The 25515-nt window shown below is 39.6% G+C and overlaps 1 protein-coding gene across 8 annotated transcripts in view; it reads left to right on the top strand.

Annotated features, from left to right (window-relative positions):
• sbf1 (SET binding factor 1) overlaps positions 1–25515 on the top strand; it is a 57401-nt gene that overhangs the window by 16942 nt on the left and 14944 nt on the right. For 2 of the 8 annotated variants that reach the window (XM_044107620.1, XM_044107617.1), the window contains exons 2-23: positions 5639–5724; positions 6889–7026; positions 7132–7260; positions 7406–7516; positions 9391–9468; positions 11930–11959; positions 13722–13827; positions 14168–14300; positions 14786–14894; positions 15413–15526; positions 20466–20543; positions 20925–21038; positions 21134–21262; positions 21895–21993; positions 22111–22318; positions 22566–22678; positions 23386–23535; positions 23737–23805; positions 24025–24186; positions 24275–24543; positions 24677–24849; positions 24932–25005. In XM_044107620.1, the coding sequence (XP_043963555.1) occupies positions 5639–5724; positions 6889–7026; positions 7132–7260; positions 7406–7516; positions 9391–9468; positions 11930–11959; positions 13722–13827; positions 14168–14300; positions 14786–14894; positions 15413–15526; positions 20466–20543; positions 20925–21038; positions 21134–21262; positions 21895–21993; positions 22111–22318; positions 22566–22678; positions 23386–23535; positions 23737–23805; positions 24025–24186; positions 24275–24543; positions 24677–24849; positions 24932–25005 (2672 nt within the window). Of the gene's footprint in view, positions 1–5638; positions 5725–6888; positions 7027–7131; positions 7261–7405; positions 7517–9390; positions 9469–11929; positions 11960–13170; positions 13192–13721; positions 13828–14167; positions 14301–14785; positions 14895–15412; positions 15527–20465; positions 20544–20924; positions 21039–21133; positions 21263–21894; positions 21994–22110; positions 22319–22565; positions 22679–23385; positions 23536–23736; positions 23806–24024; positions 24187–24274; positions 24544–24676; positions 24850–24931; positions 25006–25515 lie in introns of those variants that run through there. The other 6 variants (XM_044107618.1, XM_044107621.1, XM_044107619.1 and 3 more) reach the window with 6 other exon arrangements.

Raw genomic sequence — 25515 nt, 5'->3', positions numbered from 1 at the left:
GATGCAAGATGTTTGTTGTAGATTCCAGGCTGAATATTGAAACTTGTGGGAATGCAGTCATAATGCTGCTGTTATGTAACTCCTCAGCCTCATAACTGCATGTTATATCCATGCAAGGACACTCAACTCTTCACATTCCTCTCACATTACACAAACTGTCAGTGAGTGAGCAGCTCTACACACAGTCAGGTGCTGTTTTGAAACCTGCAGCTATCTCTGTGGGATACCTGTGGTGCTGATAATAAATCAGGAGATGAAAAATGTCTTAACTTGTATTTTTCTCTGTCTTTACGTCCTTGTCAGTTGTGCTGCTCCTTGTTTCAACATGCCCCTCACCAAACCGGCTGGGGCCAGATTTATCCATCTGCAGCGTTAACATTTACAATCTCACATTAAAAATACTTTATGGGTCCCAAAGAGAATTAAAGGCTGTGTAACTAATATTATTCAAAGTTCTTCAAAGAATTGTAGATCTTAAAAAAAAAAAAAAAAATCCTTATTTAACCAGGCAAACCCTGTTGAGATCTAGATCTAATTTTCAAGAGAGACCTGGGCAGAAGTCTGCAATACACAGCAACCTGGTTACAAAATAAAACTAATTAATACATATGCACAAGTGTAAAACAATGGAAAACAATTTTAAAGCAGTGACACTGTTTAATAGAATATGCGGGATCTTTTTATTTTATTTTTTATTTTTATTTTATGGGCTGATGCGATGAGAGAAATTCTTGACGGACCAGTTGGATCTGTTTCTGAGTCACTAATGTGCAAAGAGCTCCAGGAGTTGTTTCATACGATAATAACCTTTGATTGGAACTAACTGTCTACATGGCCTCTTTAGATAACTGGACCTGAGGCCTGCACTAGTTTCCACGGCAACAGCACACAAACCACTGAAATGTTTAACCATCAGCAGACGATGGAAATGTACATTAGCTTTTAGCAGCAAGTGCTAAGTTCACATTTCCTTGTGAACTTATAGGTTAAATAATTTTGGAAAAAATTGCATTAATAATCATACATTTTTGATGAGAGATAAAATCCTCTACCTATCCGCCGACATAGGAATGAGTTGAGTGATTATTCATTTTATATTTGACGCATGGAGAATTCTATTTAATTCTATTAATGTGTTGCTTGTGGTGACAGCATGTTGGAGCAGCTCTGCTACGTCAGTTTATGTTTATATTTTTATTGGTTGATTCATTGGATGGTTAGACATTTTTTCCCTCAGCTTTCAATGCTGAGGGAATAATTGATGAAATAATTTTTGCGCTTTTTTACTTTTGGACAATTAGAATGTTGTCTAACTGTGGCAACAATGTATTGTTTTTCAACTGGGAGCAGATGATTAGCATCTCAAAACCTCTAATGTTACCTGAACTAATCCCAGAAGCTGCAGAGCAGAATCACAAAGAAGAGAGAGGAGGAATAAGTTCAAACTCTCTTTGAAGAACCTTGAACAACATGAGTTACAACAGCATTTAGTTTCTCTTTGTGGTCAATAAAGTATTTTTGAATTGAATTAAAACTGGGGTGATCGACCGATATTTACACATGAAGCCGATCTTTATGTTAAAACCATGTTTTATTTTTAGCACAGGTCTAAAAATCAGCTGCTGTCTCCTTCGTTGTGCTGTGGAGAGGTTTAATGGACAGACCCGCCCCAGGTCACGTCTGCACGTTCTGTGTTAACAATAGTCACCTCACTGTTGCCAAGTCACTAACTTTCTTGCTATGTCAGCCAACTGACCTCTAGCAGATCCTTCCTGCCCACAGCACCATCCACAGCAACTCTTTGAAAGTACATGGATGATATGAGTTATGACAACATTTCATTTCTCTTCAGAATAAAGTATTATTAAATTAGATTGAATTCAACTGACGTTTTTCCAATTCTAATAAATTTCGGTTTGTGAATGAATCAATAAATAGACATAATTTGCATTATAAAGTTATGCAGTAATTCTTGTCCTAGTAGTAGAAACTGCTACGTTGTGTTTGTAATGGTTCACCCACCCGTACAGATCCAGAAGCAGTTGCATTCAAAATGTCACACACTGTCTTTATTCATGCGTTTTGCATCTTGAAGCAGAATGGTAATCAGGCCTCTTTGTGGAAAAGGGACTTCTTTGGTTGTATTTGGTTGTTATTTCCCATAAGCCAGCCCAGAGTGTGGAGGGAGCTGGGCTCACACACAGAGAGAGACACTATGGCTTCACTTGTTTCTGCAGCCTGTGTTCATACGCTCAGGCTTGGATCAGCCACATTCATTTTCTACTCATTTCTCCCTACACTGCAGGATGTCCAGCTTCAACTGATGGACTGAGGCCCTAAACCAGACTCCTACATGTCTCGTTTTGTCCCCTTTTTTTTAAACTTTTTTTTTTTTTAACAACAGTGACACTTGTCCACAGTTACATTCTTCTGTCTCTCACTGCTATACATCTTTTGCATTATAAGTTGACTAAAGGAGATGATACAGCAAGAATACTGACAAACATAACAACGAATACAACAAAAACTGAGTGATATGAAAAGAGAGACAAAAGCAATATAGGAAACACATAATTAAGTCCCTTCTGAGGTAAGATGGTCCACACATTCTTAAGCACAGTGGCATTTTCTGCCAGCACACAGAGAGTGCAAAAGGGCAGGTCTCTAAGTATGTCACTGAATTAATGAGGGCATGACTGGGCTCTACCTTATATTAAAGCTGTTTTTTGAAGCCTTAAAAAGTATGTGATTTCATTTTGTCCCATTTTTATTCATTGAAATCAAATATTCATAAGCTGGTAATTCTACATGTCCTGCGAGAGACTGGCGACCTGTCCAGGGTGACAATGCCTCTTGCCCAAAACGTTCGCTGGAGATAGGCACCAGCAACCCTGTTGACCCCACTAGGGACAAGGGTATACAGAAAGTGGATGGATGAATGGATGGTAATTCTACACACAAATAAAAATTCACGGCTTTTATTTTGGGAACAAAATACGACTATTGTGAAAATGACTGCTGGCGTTTCTCTGTTTGCCTAGCTGCCTTAGCTCCTGTGTGTGCGAGAGAGATTGTGGCGGCTCATGTTAATAACAGACTGAAACAACTGGCTAAGAATACATTGACTTCTAAGGGTTATACAAAATATTTTACAAAAGTTTACATATAGTGATACATGTACGTTATATAGATCATCAACATTTCCTAGCAGATCAATACGATCAATCGCTCCCTCTGAATCCTTCCATTGGTGATGTTCTCCATCAGAGCCAAAGCGCTCCACACTTAGCGACTTTATGCAGCTACTTGAATACGTGTGATTGTCTACACACATCCACATTTTCACGCCAGCAAAAAAGTGTGCGTATATTTACGCAAAGTTAATTTTTATACGTGCCGACTTGTGCGTAAAATATGGCGCCCCACATTTTTTGTGTGCACGCACACCTTATGCATAAGGCCCCTGATCTGTTTTATCTCTGGCACAGAAAATGATCTATGTTGTTCTGTAGCAGTCAAATATGCAACAGCCACACATTGTTTGCAATTTTGCAATCACAAAGCATTGCTTGGATACAATATGTGGTTGGATATTGTATTTCAGGCGTCATATTCTTTCAGTCTCTGAATGCCAGTCATATATTTGACCAGTCAGATGATTTCTAGTTGTCCTTGATGCACACTATATGTATACTTTTATTGTCTGAGAAGCTAAAATAATAATAAAAAGAAAGAAAATGTCGGTCAAGCCACCAGAGTGAAAAACTCCAACAAATAAAAAGCTCATCTTTTTCAGCCACCGGCCTACTATAGTGCACAGTGTTTCTTTTAGGCATTATTTGGTTGATTTATTTTTTTATGGTGTGTAAAAACTGGTGTTAATCTTCTTTTAGCATGGATTAGCACTTGGTTTTGTGCTCCTCTATTTCTGTCTGCGTTTCCTTTGTATTTGGAAGTAGAGTGTATTCTCTGTGCAGATGAATGGTTCCTTTAAGCGACCAGCAGGGCTACAGTCGGATCCCAGCTGAAAGACTGGCTTGTGTTGGTTACAAAAGTTTCTCTTTGTTGTATTATTGTGCCTCTGTGATGAGCCAAGCTCACATCAACAGTAGAAAAGTCCCCATTAATCAACAGGAAGCAACACTTTAGCCCATCTCGCTGATGAAACTGCTATATGTGGATGTATCTGATAATATTGGCCTTTTTCCAAAAAATAATAAAAAAATTATTTTTAATACAGAAAGCTTATGGCCATCAAAATCATGGGGAAAGACTGCTGGCTTTCCATTCATCGACATGCTCCACAAGGAGAGTAAGCCACGAAAGGTCATTAGTAAGTCGATGCTGTGTCAACGCTTGTTAATGGAGAGTTGAGTGGAAGGAAAATGTGTGAAAGAATCATTATTGCTGCTTATTCTAAATTGTGGGGGAGAGACACAAGGCATGGACTGGCTCAGTCCCTATTACAGTTTCAATATGTACTGAAATGCAATCGTCATAGCAATATCTGTGAACATATTGCTATGATACTGTATATTATAAGTGTAATTATTTATCAAATGTATGCCAGCAGTCTGTAGTTCCCTGGTGTCTGTTTTCAGTGAAAGACACTGAAGCTCACACAGTGGTAAAGACCTGGTGTCACTGTAGAGAAAGAAAAGAGTCTATAATTATTCATGATGATATCATCAGTATAAAACATTATTTTCCTGATGTCATGTGGCCGTTGTCCTTGTACAAAAAGCCAAGTGAAGGCTTTGTTTAGAGACAAAGTTATTCATCAAATATTTGATTCAGTTTAGTTGTGTAGTGACAATTCAAACCACATTTCTTCTCAAGGCTATCTGCATGACAAACCAGTCAAATTAATATCCAATGACTCACCAAATGCACATATAGTCCATCCCATTTTTACACTATCTGTTGGTCTTGAAAACATGTTATGGTCAAAATGTGCTGAGTAATTATTTGCTTCCTGGAAATGGAAATCTAAATAAGTCAAAAGTCCATTTAAAAAAAACTTTTATATAGATTTTTAAGCACACTTTGATCATTCTGAACTCTCCGCTATATACTTGAGTTTAGCACTGCCTAGTGGTTGGGGCGCTCGACAGTCATTCATCCAGCGGCCCGCCGTGTTTTTGAGCTGAAAAATGTTTAAAGTTGACAGGCAATTTGAAAATATCAGTTGATAATTATACGTTATTGAAGCATATAAAGTCTTAAAAAATACGAACATTAAAAATAACAATAAATAAATAAGCAATGCTAAGCCTGGAGGGTACACAAGTAAAGCCTGGCGGCCTCCCACCAGGGTTTACCCTGCATATACATATCTATATGTATTGCAGATGTATATAATTTAGTTAATATAAATTCTTCTGATTCCCAAAACTCTACATAGTAAGCTGTGATTGGCAGCAGTCTTTGTAGTTGCAGTCGGTAGTCCAGGAAACGCATGCATGTCCTCTTGGCTACATCATGTAAATAAGCACACACTTGTATGAGGGCCGAATGTTTTGGAATGATCTATAAATGATTTGTAACAGAAGCTTATTTTTAGAAACAGACTTTGCAACAAACACTGCAGACGACCCAGACTGACCTCTTCCTCTGCTCCTCTGTGTGTCTCCTGCAGTGGAGGGTGAGGGTCTGGGTCGCATTCTCCAGCGGTTTCCTGAGAAAGACTGGGAGGACAGTCCGTTCCCACAAGGCATTGAACTGGTGAGTCTGTGCTGACTGTCATGTTCCTGTGTATGGATTTAGCCCTGTCAGGGTTAGGGCTTTCACTCTCCTCACAACACAATAACAACCACTGTCTGTGGTTCAGATAGAACTAACAGCATTCACATGCAGATGAGATGTTTTTTTTGTGGCTTTACCAAAATAAGATGATGGGATGAAATCCATAGAGGCACTGGGATGGTACGATGTACGATGGCACTTCATCTCACCACACAACAGAAAACCTGTTCAGATTAGATTTTCTGAAGGGCAAGCGGGCCTTTTGAATCCTCACTTCCTCCTTGTTGAGTGTGTGATGTGGCTCTATCTAATTCTCAGATAGAGCCACATCACACAGCTGTAACTCCTCACTGTGCTCTGTTGTTTGAGCCTCTTCCTGCTGTTTTCCACCTGTTGGGTTAGCTGTTGGGTTAGTCTGTTGAAAGTTAATTAGGATGCTTTAGAACATCAGACTATTTAAAATTTTCTAGAACCTTGAAATTCCCGTCGTAAGAATAATTTTGGACATGGTCTTTTACGCCAAATGTAAATTGAACATAGAAATTTCTACAATTTATGGCACATTGTACATCACTGGTGTCAAACTCCAGTCCTCAAGGGTCGCTGTCCTGCAGTTTTTAGATGTGCCAAAGGTACAAAACACTGGAATGAAATGACTTAATCACCTCCTCCTTCTGTAGATCAGTTCTCCAGAGTCTTGCTAATGACCTAATTATCCTATTCAGGTGTTGTGCAGCAGAGGCACATCTAAGAGTTGCAGGACAGTGACCCTTGAGGACTGGAGTTTGACACCCCTGTTGTACATCACAATTTCACACATATTTATATCTTTGCAAAAAATGTGCTCAAGTTAAAGCATGATTTAAAATTATGAAAATTCATTGTCTTTTTTAAGGATCAGGCTTGAATTAGTATTTTTCTTATTGTATTAAGATGCCACTTCATTTATTTTTAATATTTTGTAATTTATTTTTAAATCAATGTTTTGTTTATGAGAGACCAACTTGCTGATTTGTTGTCTTTGTATGTAGCCTTCATTCAAATAAGTACCTTCAATATTCAACTAAAGAGAAATAAGGAAATCAAATATGATTTTTGTTATCTAACCTTCCTGCTGTCCCTCCTCTCCATCCGCCACTCTAGTTTTGCCAGCCCAGCGGTTGGCAGCTGGTTCCAGAGCGGCAGCCGGCCTCCTTCTTCGTTGCCGTGTTGACTGACATCAACTCGGAGCGTCACTACTGTGCCTGCTTTACTTTCTGGGAGGGCTTGGATAGTCCACAGGTCAGAGAAACACCAACTAGACACAGTCCCTCTGAACTGATCACACAAGAAGCTGAACACCAACACTTGATGTTGTGACAGCATCTGTTTCTCCTCTGTGTTCAGCTGAAGAAGGTTGATGCTGGCGATGCTGACGAGGCAGACGAGGAGCCAGCTGTCGTCCAGCACGCTAAACTGTTTGCACCGAAGAGCCTGGTGGTGGTTTCTCGACTTGATTACACCGAGGCGTTCAGGGTAGGACGTCATCAGCCTTCCCAGTATATTTCTAGGTGTTGAAAAGAAAACAGTGACAGATTTATAGTTTTAAGGACATCATTAGTGTGGTTGTTACATTGCCCTGCTGACCTTTAACCTGTGTGTCTGTGCCTGGATTCCACAGAACTGCCTAGGTCTGATCTACACCGTCCATGTAGACGGCCTGTCAACACCTTTAGAAACTGTGATCGGAAACCTGCTGACTTGTATCATCCCTGTTGCCGGAGGTTCTCAGGTATGATCAACACCTGCATGAGACATGTTAGTTCTGCTCTGGTCAGAGCCAAGATCAGCTGCTATAATGGCTGAATCACAGGTGTACAGGTGGTCATTAATGTGTGAGTGGGGCTGTTTAGTTTAATATTCCTGAGTTTAATGAGAAACCTGTGCAGTCTTAATTACTGATTCACACTAGTTCATCACATCAGTTCTGCTGTTTCCACCGAATTCCTATAAGCCATCATTATCAACTTGCGCTTCACACAGGAAGAGATGGAAGGAGAACAATAAGGACTTGTAGCCACGGTAACCCTGTAAAAACGTTGGTTAGATTTTACTGAATGTCAGGGTCAACCTCATGGCTCTCCAGGCGGACATGGAGCCCAGTCCGGGGTCAACAGGAGAAACACAGACAGAAGGATGTTCATGTAGCTTTGAATATGACAAATATTAAATGTAGGCAGGTAATGCTGATGGAAAACATAACTGTTAGTCTTATCCAGCTGTGTTTCATGCTGCTAACTTTTCAAACCATGGCCTATTTTTGTGTGTAGCTTGTTATGAAGGCTGTCCACATTATTCAGTCCATCCAGGGAAACTGGGTTTTGTCTAATAATCTGTGTCATGCTTTACAATTACTCAGCTGCTGATCACTGACAAACAGCAAACAGCTGTCTGTTGGGAAAAAGCACAGAAAGTAAAGTATAGAGCAGGGAAGCAGATTTTTCTCAAGGTTTTTACAATGAACTGGAACCACAGTAAAATATGCTATGATCCACACCAGAAGTTATGACTGCTACCTATTTTTTTAGGGTTAGGAAAAACTGGACAAAATATAATATGCATTAGGAGTTCAAAGGATCAGCAATTCTTTTTGTGAACTTAAGCTGCTCTATTTTTTAATATAAAACATAATGAGAACTGTAATTAGAAAATACATTTTTAATCAAACTTGAAAAACAAATAAGGAGCTGACTGCTGCCATCAGATCACAGTGTTGCCATGGCACTGGAGCCTGAGGTCCAACTCATTTAGATGAGATGTTATATCCACCAACAGAACCTGAGGTTCCATGATGTTAACGTTCCTCTGAAAAACAAAGCAAATCTTTCCTGGCTTTGGAATCATTCTGTCTGGAGAAGATTCCTCCAGGTGTCTCCTCTGAGGACCTGCTCCTTTCTCAGCCTCCTCACATTAATAATTTGAAATGACTGGGCTATCTATTACCGCTTGGTTCTTCAAAACGCACAAAAAGATTTTTACCTAAGCGGCTTTACTTCAGATTTACAGCTTGCTGTGTGAATTAGCCTCTGAAACAAAGCGGTAAACTGAAACTTTGGCTGTTTTAAGACGTTTCATCCACACTCAGTCCTACAGGTTTATATAGGCCTTCAAACCAAACAACCTGCTTTTTTTCACATAGGATGTCATTAATGTAGCATGTTGTCACGGTTCGTTTCTACTTCCTAATGATGTGTTTACAGCAAACCTCTGATGGGATGTTCTGCAGCATGTTTGTTCAAATTAATATTGTTTAAATCTTGAAGACGTATGTTGTGAGATGTCATGATGCCATCTTGTATTTTACTTTAAAGCACATTTTGGCAGTTTTTAAATGGCATCATTCTCATTAAATGTGTTTTCTTGCTTCTGATGAATCGTACTTTTGAAATTTTGGAAGAGTTTGTCTTCCACATTCAGCCATTGGCTTTTTATTTTAAATGCAAGCTATCCCAAAACTCAGTTACTTGATGTTATTAGGGGTTCACAGATGGTGTCAGTTTCGTATTTTCTGTGATTCTGTGTGAGCTGAAGTCTTCTACTAGAGTTCCAGATGTGCTATCCCATTGTATATGCACCCTTCTGTACACTGGCTCCTTTGTGTTACAGATAGATGAGTCCCCAGTTTGTAGTTTAGACAAAGTTCCCCAGTCCCCGGCCTGTGACTGGCTGCTGGCCTGTCTCCAGGTAACTCTCCTGTTCTGCAAGATTCACCAATCAGCAACAAGCTCCATGTTATCGATTCTGTCAATCAATCAAATCAGTGTCTTTTTTTTTTTTATTAATTCATTTCAAATCATGAATAACTGAGTGATTCCAACTGTTTCTGACCTGCTTATGTGTGTTTTGTATTCAGACTGTGCAGAATCATATCATTTCTCCAGATTTGAGTTTGTTGCTGTTTTTCTTATTTAATCATTTTGATTTTCTTCAGGTATTAAGAACCACACCTACCCAGCAACACAAACACACACATTAAAGCTGTTGCTTAGCAGGTCATAGTTCGCTTGCTTGGTGGCCATATGGCCTGGCAGATGGCTTCCTGCTGGCAGAGCAGCATCTGAATGAGACAATCACATCTAATCAGCATTAGACATTTCCAGGCTGCAGCAACCAACTACACGCTTCGGAAAGGCACTTAATATATGTCAAAAAACGTATTTTGACAATTTTGCTACTTTTACCACTATTAAATTAGACTACTGTAAATCAGTTAGGTTGTAAAACAGTAATCGTTTCTATTTGTCCAATTGCAGAAGAAGACATACATTTTGTTAGTGTTTTGTAGAATTGCCTTTGAAACTTGTTTATTTTTTTTTGTTTATCCTTCCTTAAACTTTTGACTGTAGTTTGCTGAAATTTTCTCCTATTCCTCCTGACAGACCTAGTGGAGCTGAGTCAGTTCTGTAGAATCTGTTACTCACACGCACATTCGGCTCAGTTCCAGATTTCTACCCTGCCACATGTCGATGTGCCTGAGGGCAAGACACTTAGTTCCAAGATTTCTTCTGAGCTGTGAATAAATGTCTGCATATTTTTGACTGTGGCTGGATGAATGTGATGCTTCCATAATGTGACTTCATTAGAAAAGCACCATTTAAAATTAGCTCTCTCTGAGCCATTCTGTAAATGACGTGGTGGTATGGTTAGGGTCCACTAGTGCCCAAACTACAACCTGTTGGTGAATATCTTCAGGTGGTTCTTCAATATTTTCAATAAGTCACCTTTCCTCATGAAGTGATGTAATCTGTGAAGTGCAGTCCCTTGTGCAGTAAAACAGCCATACAACATGATGCTGTACAGCTGGGTTTGTGTTTTCAGGCTCCCTTTTCCTCCAGATATAACAGTCACTGTGGAAAAACATGTCAATCAGATCACACTTTCAGGCTGTCCATCCATCTTTTCATCCCACGTTTGTTGCTTTTGCTATTCTTGATTACATAAAGCCATATTTTCATATTTGCCTAAACATTGAAAGATGAGTCAAATTTAAGGGTCAGTGTTAACTTTGGCTTTACTTTGACATACTAAAGTAATGTTTTACAGAACTGTCTGTGACTAATGAAACAAATTGTTGTTGACTTTAAGATACCGGACTGAAGGTGGTCATCCCGCCTTCTTCAAAGCAGACAAAAATGGTGTCAAATTTTTGTGGAACATTTGTGCTATTTTTGTCCTTAAATAGATTCAAGTTTAGTAAAACTAGTCAGTTTGGAGGGGGCGATGTTTAGCTGAAGGGCTGGGGATGGCAAAGAGTCCATGGAGTTTCCCTGAGGAAATGGAAGCAAACAACTGAGGGTAACTCTGGCCACGGCAGTGTCCACAATTTCCAAAAGTCCAAACTGCCTTGATTTTCAAAGACTTGTTTACTTTGAAATGAGGTCAAGTGTTTATTAGAACCCAAGTGGTTAAAGGAGCACATACACATTATCTCTGATGCTCCTCCTGAAACTGGGAACTCCAGGTCCATTCTTTGCCCTCTGTCACTCAGCCAGCTGCTCTGACTGAAATGAAAGAATCAGTCACTGTGCCGGAGGTCATTGGCACTTTGCTCGATCTCATCACATGAGCTTGCAGATGTTAATGTCGGGACACCTTTGTTTGGGAACATTTTTGTCTGCTGGATGCAGCTTTACTTTTAGTACCGCTTATGGTTGGTGCCACTGTTTCAGTTTTGGAGCTGATTCCTCAGAATTCACTTCCCTCTGAGCCAGTTGTTTTTGTAACAGCATTTTAAAATAAGATTAGCTTTTGGTTTTGCTTTTTGTCACACTTATGCTTGAGACTATCAGATTAATTGTAACATCAGAGTAATTTAACTACAGTAAATGTGTTGAGATAATGAATATGTTTAAGGAAAATGGCTTTTCAAAACAACTTGACCTTGCCCTATTATTCCTATGTATATTTAGATTTTTAATAGAAGCATTTATTATTTTTATTGCTGTTTTTGTGCTGCCAAAATGCCAACTATTTGTTTTGCATGTATGTTGTGCAATGTTCTATTTTCACCCATTTTACAGAGTTATGTTGATTTTTGTTCAGCCTAGATGTTTTGCCATGTTGATACATGACTATCTTGTGCAGTCACCTCTAACGTGTCTTATCCTGCTGTGTGTGTGTGTGTGTGTGTTGAATGCGTGTGCAGCCGGGTCCAGAGGAGAGAGAGGACGGTTTGGTACGCCAGTCTGACTTCATATCCTCACCCTCTCTCTACCAATCAGCTTCTTTTTATTTCCCTGCCACTTCCTTCAGTCTATCCATGCACACCTGCTGCTTTAGGTGGACTAATAGAGATGCTTTCTGTCTGTGAACAACACCTGACCTCATCTATAACAAAAGCCGATCCTAGATTCTGGAGATGTTTCAGAATTGTTATGTGATTTCAACTCATAAAGACAGTGGAAGCTGAAGTATCACTCAGCAACAATTTGACCATGGACATAAAAACAATTCCATTTTGCTCAGTAAAGTCAAGTACAGGCTTCAGATTAGTACTTAGTTATAGATCAGCTAATTTGAATAGAAAAGTGAATTTATTTAGTTTAATAGAGTAGATTCCTTACACACAGTGGTATAGTTCAAGCTTTCTTTTCTGTTGTCTTTGATGACTTTGGCTTATTACAGCTAAACTTTAATTAATTTTCTCAGAAATTAGCTGATATTCTAATAATTGTGTATATACTGTATACTTTTCAGTATGTACAGTATACATACTGTACGGCACCCAACAGTTGGTCTGGGTGCCGTTAGCATATGTTACTGCATTGGTGCGGCGTGGCATGGAGGTCATCATGCCGTGGCTCTGTGTTAGCCCTCAGGTCTCTGGTGTTTGTTTCCTCCGTAGGGCTGTTGACTTATCAAGCTCACACCAACTGTAGTCCTAATGTTGGTCTGTTACTTCTTTTTTTTTTTTTTCTGAAAAGCTTCAATCTGGGTTTTCATTAGCAGTAAGCCATAATCACAAAGATTAACAGGAATAAATTATTGAAATATGTCACTTTGTGTAATAAATCCATCTGACCAGTTTAATTTTTCATGAATTACTGAAATAGATTACCTTTTTGAGATGCTCTAATTTATCAAGGATGCAATTTTATCTCACTATTAGTTTACAACTACGACATGTAGGTGTATTAATACAGATGAAGAAGAAGCACCACATTAGATCATTCTATTTGTCCAAAAAAACGTTTTGCACACCTGATGATCAGATGTTGGCCCACAGGACTGAATGGCTAATCTGAGTCAACTGACATGATCACTGCTGCTGTAGAGAGCATGGGATGTGGCTGCACTGTTTCTCTGTTTGGCCTCCTGAGCCAAACCATCCAGGGCCTTTTGGAACTTCTTCACTGCTCAATATATGAATTTTGTCCTAAACCGCATCCCTGAGGTAAACTCCATTAGGTAATCTCATCTTAAGCTTTTTACTGTTCACCCCTTGCTCGATGTTGTTTATTAATGATCTGGTAACTGGTAAACTTTCTACATAAAGCACAGAAATATCTGCTATTTATTAAAAAGTTAAAAATAGTTTTTGCAGAATGTTGGTGGCCTTGACTGATGTATGTAGTCAGTCTGATCATTCCCTTTAAGACAGTTCATAGAGCATGACGGCTGCAGTGTCTTTGGACCTCCATTGTCCGTGGAAACCTTTTGTTATGGTGCTGCTGGTGTTTTGCTGTAAGGTTGCTGGCATGGAGTCTTTTGCAGCCTCATTCACCTGATCAGCTGGAATGGCTTGGGTTTTATTTGTCATGTTCCTGCTGAGCTTTGGTGATTCTCCATCTCTCTCTCAGACTCACGCTGTTTTCTGGATGCACACAACTCTGATCAAACCTCCGCACTGAGTCATGATTTTCTTGAGTCGCGTTTATTTGATTTTTTCTTTTTTCTTTAATTATTTCTAATCTTTTTTTATCTCTCCTTACCTGTAGAGGACAATAACATTAGGCGCTGGCGACCGGCAAGTTATCCAGACTCCAATCAATGATGCTCTTCCTGTCAGCGGCAGCAGCGTGGCCCAGCTCTTTAGGCAGCTTGGTATGGACTCTGATCCCATGTTTTTATAGCTTGCAGAAATAAATAATGAATTCATTCATTTTAAAATTAGTTTTAGACGATATTAACAGGTTAAAATTTTAGCTTTACAATTTTCATCTCTGTTGGGTTGAACTGCGCTACGCCTGTGTGGAGTTAGATTGGTTGATTTCAGCGCTTTTTAGAACACTGTTGTTTTCTACATTAGTGTCTGTTCATTGGTTAGGTGGCTTGACAACTGTATATATTTTTTTTGTGTGTGGGCGTGTGTGTATGTGTGTGTGAAACTTAGTTTTTCTCTGCAAATATCCTGTCATAATGGTCGGTGTGTTTTTCCTCTCAGGTATAGTCAACGTGTTGTACCTGTTCTGTGCTGCTCTGACGGAGCACAAGATCCTGTTTCTGTCCAGCAGCTACCAGAGGCTGACCGACGCCTGCCGAGGCCTGCTGGCCATCATGTTCCCCCTCAAATACAGGTGACCTTCCACTCTGATGCTTTGGAAGCAAAAACCCTGTTCACACCAACATGTGTATATAGAAGGACAAATATTTTCTGCTGCTTTTACTTCCGCTCCACATTCAAACTAGCTTTTTTTTTATTTTATTTTTTTATTGATGAGAACAACTGAGATCCTTAAAACACCTTCCAACGTGGACATGTGTAATTTTAAAAAGTCAATTTAGGGAACATATTTAGGGTCTGGAAATCCAGATATTATTGGAAATTATGTGAGAATCTAGAAGTCATAAGTAAAATGTATATTTATATGTTAGGTTAGGTATATTTAAACTGTTGCTGACCCTGTTCACATCAGCCTCTAAGTCTGAGATGGAGAACGCTCCATCTCAAAAGGCGTTGATCCACAATGTTTAACAGCTGTTAACTTTGCTCTGCTGCTGTAGTTGTTCTGCTTGTTTGTAAAGAAGTTCACGTTAAACCTTTTTTTTCTGGTTTTCTTAGTTTTACTTATGTTCCCATTTTACCTGGGAAGCTGCTGGAGGTCCTGAGCACTCCCACCCCCTTCATCATTGGTGTCAATTCCTTCTTTCGCTCTGAGACACAGGAACTGGTGAGTTTTTATCACTGCAAAACATAAAACTATATGGCCAAAGCAACTCATTGGTGTTGAGGAAATGTTTGTGTTCACAAAGGGCTAAAGAGATCTGTGATCTCAGAACAATTAATATTATAATTCCAGTCTTGAGTTTCATCCTGCTGCCTTTAAGATTTATAAATGTAATAAAATTGTGTGTTTTCAGCCTTCATCAATTAATCTTCAGAGTACTAAAAATAATAATCTTTTGTCTGGTTGTGACTTGTTGAAAATGGAGTGATCAGTTATGTTAAAAGTGCGAGTTGAGTCCTTATCTCAGCCCACATATTGCTCTCTGATCCCTTGTTGGTGCAGAACAGAGGTTATCAGCTCTGCAGCCGTTCTGTCTCAATGTGGAGTTATTGTTGTTTGATGTCTGATGTCGCAATGGACAGCAGACGACAGAAACAACTTAATGTCTATTAGTCCGGTGTATCATCTGATGCTGCACTGTTTATCGGTGATATATATGAAACGTACTTGTGTGACTTCAGTTGGACGTAATCATCGCTGACCTGGATGGAGGCACCGTTACCATCCCTGAATGCGTCCACATCTCTCTGCTGCCTGAACCTCTGCTGCAGCAGACCCAGACTGCCCTCTCCATGGTAAGAGCTGCAAACACAACCAGCCTCACAACCACACCTTTACACAACACACCAGTAAATGTAGGGAAATCTCAGTAATCAGCTACATAGCACTGCTGGAAAGTCCACACTGAGTTCTTCCTTCTGTGACATAACACAGTTTCATCATCTTTTAAAGCCATTCATCTATCCTATATTTTCATTGTTTCAACAATGCTTCTTCTAATAACTTATACTGTCAGAAAACCAGTTTTTTTCCCCTAAAATGGATGTGAAGTGATTAACACAACCACATGGACTGATAGATGCTGGTTGAGGAATGGAACATCATTCTACATTAGTGTGGGACCAAACTAGTGATTATTACAATAATTAATTAATAACATTCAAGTGCTAAGAGTGGTGAGAAATATGAAAGATTACTAACATATGCAGGTATAGAACTCTGAGCATCCTTTTCATGAGACTGTCAAAGAAAAACAAAGTGTCTTCAGTCAGAGGCTTCTTAATACAGACTGTTACAGGAGATCCTTCAGCCATCACCATCTACAATAACTCCTTAAAGAATCGTGAATAATTTGAGTTACAACATATAGTTTCCCTTTAGGATCAATAAATAATTTTTGAATTGATTTGAATTTGAAACAACACTCAGTAGAACTGAGAACCAGTTATTATTAAACTGGTTTTGCAAAAATCTAGAATCCCGTAATGTAACTATTGTTAAAAAAAATGATAGAAATTGCTTGTTTTTAGAAGTCATTTCCAATTACTCATCAAGGTAATAAAATATTTTTTGCTTTATTTTTTAAGCCTCCAACGTTAAACTCCATCTGCATCATTATTTTGATTTGTTTTTGTTTATACATCTTTTATAATTACTGTTTATGTTAAAGCTTTGATATCGCCACGTCTGCTGACACTCTATTTTCTATATGACAGTATAATATTTTATTATACTTTTACTTTATTATTTTTTAGCATACTTTTATTATTTTATTATGTCTGTGCTGCCGTGTTGTCTTCAATAGAAGCGGATTGACCAGCCAGCTCATATAAAGCTGTTGGGTTGTTTCCAGTATCCCAGTGACAACCCATTCTGAGAAAAGCTCTTAGTCTGTACACAGATGATTTCCCAGCTTCCTTATTGATATTTACACATTACATTATTTCTTCCTCTTGTTAGAAATTATTCTGTGTGTTTTTGATGACAAAAATAGAATTTGTTGTTAGTCATTGCATTTACACTCTGAGGCTATATAATGCAGGAAGTCCCTCCAGCTTTTAATGCCTCTTTGCTGGAAATGATTTTTATGATCTTCGTTTTGTGTTGACCAAAAGATTACCAGGAATAATTGAAAAAATGTATCGTCTTTGTTATTCATATAATTCCATGTGTGAGCACTAGTTTTATTGCATATTAGTCAGCCAACTCACGTGCTGAACAGTTGTAAACTGTACAGCTCCACAGACTTTAATTATACCCCCATAATAAAATATTTACTTTCTATATTTTACAGGGGTTTTTTTTCTTATATAACAGAACCTGCTGGTAGTTTGCTAATTCTGTTGCTGCTGCAACATTTAACCAATAGAGGTTTATATCACCTGATTGTAAAACATTAACCGTTATGGCATTATTTCAGCCATAACTGAAAGGCATGGAGACATTTAAGGTGTTTTTTTGGGGACAGGAGGAATTCAGCTCCCATTTTCAAAGAATGTGGCACAGTCAAAGAAGTTGAGCTCCCAAAATAATCTTGCTTCTTTGTTAAAATATGATTCCATATGTTTTCTGTTATAATAATCAGTTAACAGCTTTTAACTACAAAAAGTCTTAGAATGAAATCATCAAAGAGGAACAACTGGATGTGAATATTTTTGAAATGTTAATAAATGAAGCACAGTGCTCTGTACAATTATTTAGTAAACTATATCAGTATTGAAAACATATTCCCTTTCTCACATTAAAGAAAGGGAAGCAGCAACAGCTCCTGTCAGAATGATCAGGTTTTTAACTGGAAGTTTCACAGCTGTCATTAGTACTGGTGGAGTGGATGGGCCATGCACATGAAGATGCCTTTTATTTTTCATTTCGATTAGTATTTTAGCCCTTTTTGTTGGATTAAGAACTCCTTTTACATTTTAGCTTGTGATTCTTATTGGTACTGATAAAGTCAGGAGTTAGAGATGACCATATATCCAGAACAAATAAAAGGAAAACCTTTTGGCTAACCAAACATATAGCAACAATTAATAGTCTGAAAATTTTCACTTTGTAAATGAAACTAATACAAGTCCAGTTAAAGAAGACTTCCTTTCCTTTGGTCTTATCAACGACCTTAATGGTGTAATAGTTAATGAGTGACTGAGGGTGAAGCATCATGCTCTGTGGTTGGGAAGGGCCCTCTGGTGGCGTTACCTGGTTGTGACGTTCCAGTTACCAGGTGGTGTTTTTTCTTTATGGTTTTACTTTTTCCCTTCTAAAAGCGTTCAGCCTCTTCTTGTGTCCATCCCATGTTTCATCCTTTGAATGCTCTTTGTCCATCTTTACTGACTTGATCCACATAGCACTCTTGATCTTGTCAGCTCACAATGTAGATGGTTGGATGATGGTGACTTTGAAGCCTCAACTCACCATGTTTTGGTTGCCTCAGCTGCAGAGTTGTAGACACGTGGCGTTCTCATAAAATACCCTCAACTTGGCCGGGAATAGGGTCTGGAATTTATCTCCTTTTCTCTGAGGAACTGCTTCAGCGCATTCACATCACCATCTTAACACGTCCGGGGCATAATCATGGTCTATTACTCCAATTACTGCCAGCATGAAGCTTTTCTTTTGCCAAGCTCGTTTTAATGCTTCATCCTTGACTTCAAATGTGGCAAACTTGACTGTTATTAAACGTGGTGGGGGGCATCAGGTGGAGCTTTTGGTCCCAGTGAACGGTGAGCTCTCTCAATAACCAGGTCAAATGATGTCAGAGTGTCCAGTTTGTCTAAGAAGGTTTTCATAGACAGTCTTTTCTATGAAGGGTGAGAGAGAGGAAGGGCGGTCTTCAGCCTTCTGCAGAGCCATGGCGCCGTATGTTCACCCATCTCAGTCTTCCCTCCAACTCAACCGGTTTTGCTTCACATTGTTCTTTACTTCATTGTGCTGAATCTATTTCTCTGCTTTCAAAATATTGCTTTCTGCTTTGTCCAATCTTCCATTTGCTTTCTAGTTCCTCTTTAACTTCTAAAACCACTTCAATTCTCACAACGTGATTCTCTGAGTTGTTGGAAAATAGTTTGTAGATCAGTCGTCGTTAGCCACCACAGATGCTTCTAAATCCCAGAGGCTAGCCGTTCATTTTTCATTCATTCCTACATCTTTTGTAATTTGCTGTCATAGAGCAGAGAGTTTTTAGATTTGGGCTTAGGCATTTTAATTCATTCTGTAGTGTATTTTACAACCGGCAACTGCATAGAGAAAGGATATTTTTAGAATATTTATCTGGGAAACACTCAGTTTGGCTGTTACCATCTTGCTTGCCCACCCAGAAGTCCATAATTTTCCCTTTTACAGGTTTTCTGACTACATTCAGTACATAGACAAGGCAGGTGACTCACGACCATAACAGGAAAATTAGCGTTAAGTGTTGGTTTAAAGTTGCTGGCAAACAATCACCTGGATCTACATCAGAGGTAATTCATCCCAGCAAGTCGATTTAAATAATAAAATAACCGCAGCACAAGTTCTTGATCTGATTCTGGTTCTCTTGTCACTGTTTGGTCGATGAACTCTTGGCTGAAGACACAGGGGTTTCTCATTTACTGTTGCAGAAAAGTAGCACAACAGTCTCCGGGTTTTAGGTCAAAAGGAAGGAGAACAACAAGTTGTGTGGAGCCCTGAGTTTCTATTTGGACTCATTTTAAGGCATAATATGTCAGGAATCTGGAAGATGGCCCGAGTCACTGGGCCTAAGTGAAATGAAATGTGCTGTTTCAGGGTTTCTGTGTAATCACACTGACCTCTGTCACTAATTGAAGAAACATTTCCCGGTTTCCTTCCACAACAAACACGAACAAATCCTTCTGAAATAAGCAGAAATTTATGAAGGTTTATTGGCATTCTGCATTTTTTTATTCAATTTTATCACGTCTGAGACTTTGCTTGGGAATGTTGAGATGAATGTTTCATAAAATGCTGAATATTACAAAAACACAAGCACACATTCCTACCCACATTCTGTCATGATATGTTAGAAAAACTTTTTAACAAAATCACTTTTCATAAAAAGAGAATCACAATTTTAATATGTTGCAAAGGCAGCAACACATCTGCCTGTATTTAAGCACAGAAAATCCAGCTGATATCCAGAGGAGAGGTTGGCTAATAATTGGTCACATTTTACATTTTCTAACTATGGCAACTGGTGTCGATGATTCAATCTTCATTGATTTTGAACAGGCACATATTTGGGCAGCACAAGAACAATGTTACTGCATGAGCCATCTCACTTCAGCTTAATAGTGAACAGGTTTCTTGTAAAAGTAAATACCAAAACTGACCATAGGTCAAAAAACAAAAATGACAAGAAATCGGAGCTCTGCCTTCACAAAAACCAAAAAAAAAAAAATAATTGAAGTTTTCTTTTCACCTTTAAACATAATTGGTATAAACTAAGTCTGTTTGAACTTCTGCTCCACTCTCAACTATATTATCACCTCTCTTGATTTTTCGAGCTCCATCCATCTTCCTATCTTTGTCCCCACTGACAAAAAACAGCAAGATGCTGCCGCCATCACATTCTACAGTGGGTGTCTTTGGAGGGAGGCTCAGTGTTTTTAGTTGTTCAGCTTTTTGGAAGGACCTTCTAAAATAGGTCCTTCACATGCAACATGAAGCAAGCAAGAAAGCAAAGCGGAAGTGGAGATGTGATTGTGCATAATTTTTCACATCTTTGTAAAATTGTTGCAGGTTTTGGACCCGGAGTTAGAATTTTCAGATCAGGCGTTTCCCCCACAGTCCATGCATGCTTCTGCACTAAAGATCCAGGTAAGAAAAATATGAATATAGACCTTTATACACACTCCACACACCCCAAAAGAGCACTTGGACTGACTCTTAAATCTTAAATTTTAATTTTAAAATCATGGACACCATGGACTGTCACTTCTTGTTGATTCCTGTTAAATCAGTGATTCCTTTCAAATGGTTTGGACTTTTAACCATTTAGAAAAATAAACTGATCTGTTTTGTACCTGGAATCTTATTAGAATATGTGTAACTTACTTTAAATTTATCTGTATGGGATTGGATTGAATGGACTGTTATGCTGCTACTATATATTTCTGAACATACATTGTTTAATTGTTTTGTAACATGGCTTATGAGCGTCCTATAAATAAACTGAGCTGAACTGTGGATGTGTTTCAGGATAAGGAAATCCGAGCCGTCTTCCTCTGGCTCTTCGCTCGACTTTTCCAAGGTTATCGCTGGTGTTTACATATCATCCGAATTCACCCAGAACCTGTAATCCGCTTCCATAAGGTACAGAAATGCATTGTTTTGATGGGGAGAGGGAGAGGCCTTTGCTTTTAGCTGTAAAAAAAAAACAAAAGTGTCTCTTCCTTTTACTGGGGCAGGCGGCCTTCCTGGGTCAGAGATCCCTGACAGAGGATGACTTCCTGATGAAGGTGTTGGACGGGATGGCATTCGCAGGCTTTGTATCAGAGAGGGGCCCACCGTACAGAGCCACCGATCTCTTCGATGATGTGAGTCTTTCTGCACAAATATGAAGACTTGCTAGCTAAATAAAGACTCTTACTGATATTCATTTCTTAAAAACTAAGTGTTGTGAAGTTTACATCAGTAGTTAAAAGAAAAGAGAGAAGAAAGAGATTCATTACAGCAACAATGCTAGTATAAAGCATTTTGATTGATTTCAATAAACATTGCAAATTTTGGTTTCTCTGATAACTAGAATATTAGATTTTTTAAGCTGAATTATTGCAATGAATAAGTTTTCTGCTGAATTAATAGTTTACATGCATGTTGCATGGATTAATTAATTAACTTTTTCATAAAAAATGGGTTGAGGGTGCGGCGGCGCCGCAGGGTCAAAGCCATATATGGAGGCTTTAGCCTTTGATGCTGCTGTCATGGGTTTCAGTCCTGACCCCATGATCTTGGTTGCAGGTCTTCCCTCTCTCTCAACCCACTTTCCTGTCTGAGAGCTGTTAACAAAGGTCACTGGAGCCAACAAAACCTTTAAGAAAATTGTTTCTACTCTGCATTCTTAGCCGTTCTATTCAGAGGGTTCTATTATTTTGCTTTGTATTTGTCTGTTAATTATATTGCTTTGATATGATGCAGATGTTTAAATCTTTTTCTTTTTTCTCCACAGCTTGTTGCCAATCAGGTGGAGCGAATACGACAAGAAGAAACCTACCCACACAAAGTCATGAATCATGTCAAAGAGCTGGCAGAGCAACTTTTTAAAAATGTATGATCTCCAATATTTCAGGGCATTCACATTCCAATCATCCAAGATCTCTGCCATCTTCTGCTTTGTTCAGTTAGGGTTAGAGTTACCCTTCACTTTTACTTGACGTCTTTTCAGGAGAACCCCTACCCCGCAGTCGCAATGCACAAAGTCCAGAGGCCATCAGAAACCAGCCAGAGTACGGACCAGAGTCGGACTCCGTTTCCTGTTCTGGATGATGTTGCAGTGCAGCTCTTCATCGATCATGCTGTTGCCAAGCTCAAGAGTTCACCGCCTGTTGTCAAAGTAGAGCTCAAAAGCATGGTGCCGTCTGGGCCTCCTCTGGGTGAGCACAACCTCTATTCCTGAAGACTAAAACACAAAGAGGAGCCTGATGGTAACGCGCAAATTGAAGTCACCCATGAGGATTTGTAGATGTGTATTTCACAATGGAAAAATAAGCTTTGTGTTAAAAATCTAAAAATACAGATGTGTATCTATCTTTATGCAACTTAGACCTTGTCTAAGTGTGTTATTTTTAGCAAGAGAGACAGTTTGTCATGATGTTGATGAATAACTGCTATTTCCCCCAGGAGACATTGTTGACAGGAACGGTAATGTGATGGCTAACAGCGCTCGCAGGCTGGAGGTGGTCAGGAACTGCATCACTTACATCTTTGATAACAAGATGCTGGAGGCCAAGAAGGTGAGTGAGACTCACAATGTCTGCAAGGTGGAACTACAGCATTTCTAAACTCCAAACCTGGGGAACAAAAACAGGAATAAATTCTTTTTTTTTTTTTTCTAAATTATATAATGCTAAATGTAATATTTTTTGCCTCTGGTTTTGCAGTTAGGAGAAAAATTTTCCTGTTTGTATAAAACAAAGGCTGAGGTTTGGATTTACAAGCCTTTGTATATCATTGAACAGTGAATTCACTTCAGTAATTTAATTCCACTCAGAAAATCTTGAGTACACATAAGACCAATTATAAACATATTTTAAAACATGAATGTGGGACAACAGAATAGTATGTTCTCGGACTGTATAGTATAAGCATTCCATACTAGGTCAGGGCTCCTTTCAATGGAAAATTTACTTTCATCTGAAAAAAGGACTAAATCACTGAGCAACAGTAAAACTTTTTCTCCTTAGCTAAGGGTAAGATGCTAATGAGTGTCTCTGGTTTAGAAGCTGCATGATTTGATAAGGGGCAAAATAGTGACATCTTCTGGGCAAACAGAAATTGTAACATTTAAAAGATATTGACTTAATATAAACTGTGACGTAAAAGAACGTTGATGTTAATATCAATGTGAATTCAACATTAGCATTTTACCTAAAATGACAATGTCACAGCAGAACATGTGTGTGTGTGAAGTGTAATGTGACTGTCTCTCTCCATGGTCCAGCTGATGCCAGCTGTGCTGCGGGCATTAAAGGGTCGCACAGCACGGGTCTGTCTGACCCAGGAGCTAAATCAACATGTTCTCCAGAACCGAGCTGTGCTGGACGACCAGCAGTTTGACTACATTGTTCGCATGATGAATTGCACTTTACAGGTGAGCCTGCACATGTGCAACACACCCTCAGAACATCAGCACTAACGTTCTGCTGTTAATGTCGCATGATGTCTTGTAGTGCGTCTGTCTCTGATGCTCATATAAAGCCAACTAGGTTTTGAAATGTCTGTCATAAAATCTTAGTGAACTTTTGTATTCATTGTAAACAACAAATTAAAAGTTCTTTATCTTTCAATGCAGGACTGTTCCCATATGGATGAACATGGTATTGCAGCCGCTCTGCTTCCTCTTGTCACTGCCTTCTGCAGAGTAAGTTTCAAACTAGCATTAAGAACGTCACTTCATTATATGTATTCAAGTCTTAAATCCATAAAGCTCTAAGAAAACAGTGAGATACTGTAGGTTTTCCTTTCTTCACTCAGTGGGAGGAACTTTAGATGAGAGCCACTCAGAATGTGAACTCTCTATCGCTTAATCTGGGTTAAAGTTTCTTGGCTTCTTCTCAAGAATCTGTTTTTTACTGGACAGAAACTGGGTGCAGGCATCACTCAGTTTGCCTACAGCTGTGTACAAGAACACATGGTGTGGACTACCATGCAGTTTTGGGAGGCCATGTTCTACAGTGACGTTCAGAACCACATCAAAGCTCTGTACATGGAGACAGATGATGGAAACAAGCAGAGCAACTCAGTGAGCACTCTCCATATGACTGAGAGCATTTAGCATTGGCTTCTGGTCACCAGCTCATCTGTTTCTCTCATATTTGTTGATCCATCAGCAGGACCAACAGGACGGGTCAGGCAGCAGAAGGGAAATCAGCGCCTTGGATCTCGCAGCTGAGCAAAACCGTCTGTGGCCGACCCTCAGCAAAGAGATGCAGATGGAGCGCGTGCAGAAGGAGGAGAGCACGGTGTTCAGCCAGGCCATCCATTACGCCAACAGGATGAGCTACCTCCTGCTGCCACTGGACACCAGCAAGAACCGGTTGCTGAGGAGTTCTGGCCTTGGAGACGTGGAGAGCGTCAGCAACAGCTATGTCACCAACAGGTAACCAGTGGAAGGCACATCCTCATCTCAACCACCAGGGGTCAGAATAACGATGCTTTCCACTCTTCAAGACTTGGTGGTTTGTAGGTTAGAATGTAACAGAAGTTTAAATCGGGTTCATGTTATCTTGCAGTATTGCAGGCAGCATGGCAGAGAGCTACGACACAGAGAGTGGCTTTGAAGACGCAGAGAGCTCGGACGTGGCCAATTCAGTGGTGCGCTTTATCAACCGCTTTGTAGATAAAGTGTGTAATGAGAGCGGTGTGACGAACGAGCACCTGAAGGCGCTCCACACTATGATACCAGGTACGATCCCACACTCACTGATCTCTGATTGAGCAGTTTACAAGCATTGTATGGAGCTTCATTGGTATAAATGTGTCTGCAGATATTGTTCAGATGCACATCGAGACTCTGGACGCAGTCCACAGGGAGAGTAAGAGACTGCCTCCGATCCAAAAGGTAACCAATTCCTGTTTTTACCTTCCACTGGAAAAAGGTCATGCAGAGTACCATCCAGCCCCGCCCACTCCCCTCTCCACCAATCCCTTCAGCTCAGGCTCACAGTGTCGTGGCAGGTACGTCTGTCCACCCAGACAGAACGGCGTGATTCTCAGCATGCCACAGTGGTGCTTGCTGGTTGATGGTTCCCTCCCACCCTGCTGTTTGATCTCTGTAGAGGCCGGAGAAGCTCAGTCTGGCTGTTGTAGCTTCTCCAGGACCTCCAGAGCTGAGTGCCTTCACGCTGAAGGGTGCATGCATGCAGTGTGCTGGAGACGGATTCGGGCTACGCTGTTTTTTTTCTTTCCATCATTCCTGTAGACATATTATAGGAAGATGGCATCATGTGAGCATTGTCTCGCCTTAGTTTTCAGAGTAGATCAGTCAGTAGCACCTCCAGCCGTACTCTGCATGTCTTAGATGAGTGTCTGCTCCAGCAAAACTGATTGAAATGAATGAAGTACCTCAGCA

The sequence above is a fragment of the Gambusia affinis genome, linkage group LG23 (genome assembly GCF_019740435.1).
Source record: "Gambusia affinis linkage group LG23, SWU_Gaff_1.0, whole genome shotgun sequence".
Lineage (NCBI taxonomy): Eukaryota > Metazoa > Chordata > Actinopteri > Cyprinodontiformes > Poeciliidae > Gambusia > Gambusia affinis.
The sequence above is the reverse complement of the archived record's forward strand: the minus strand, read 5'-3'. Positions and strand labels throughout refer to the sequence as shown.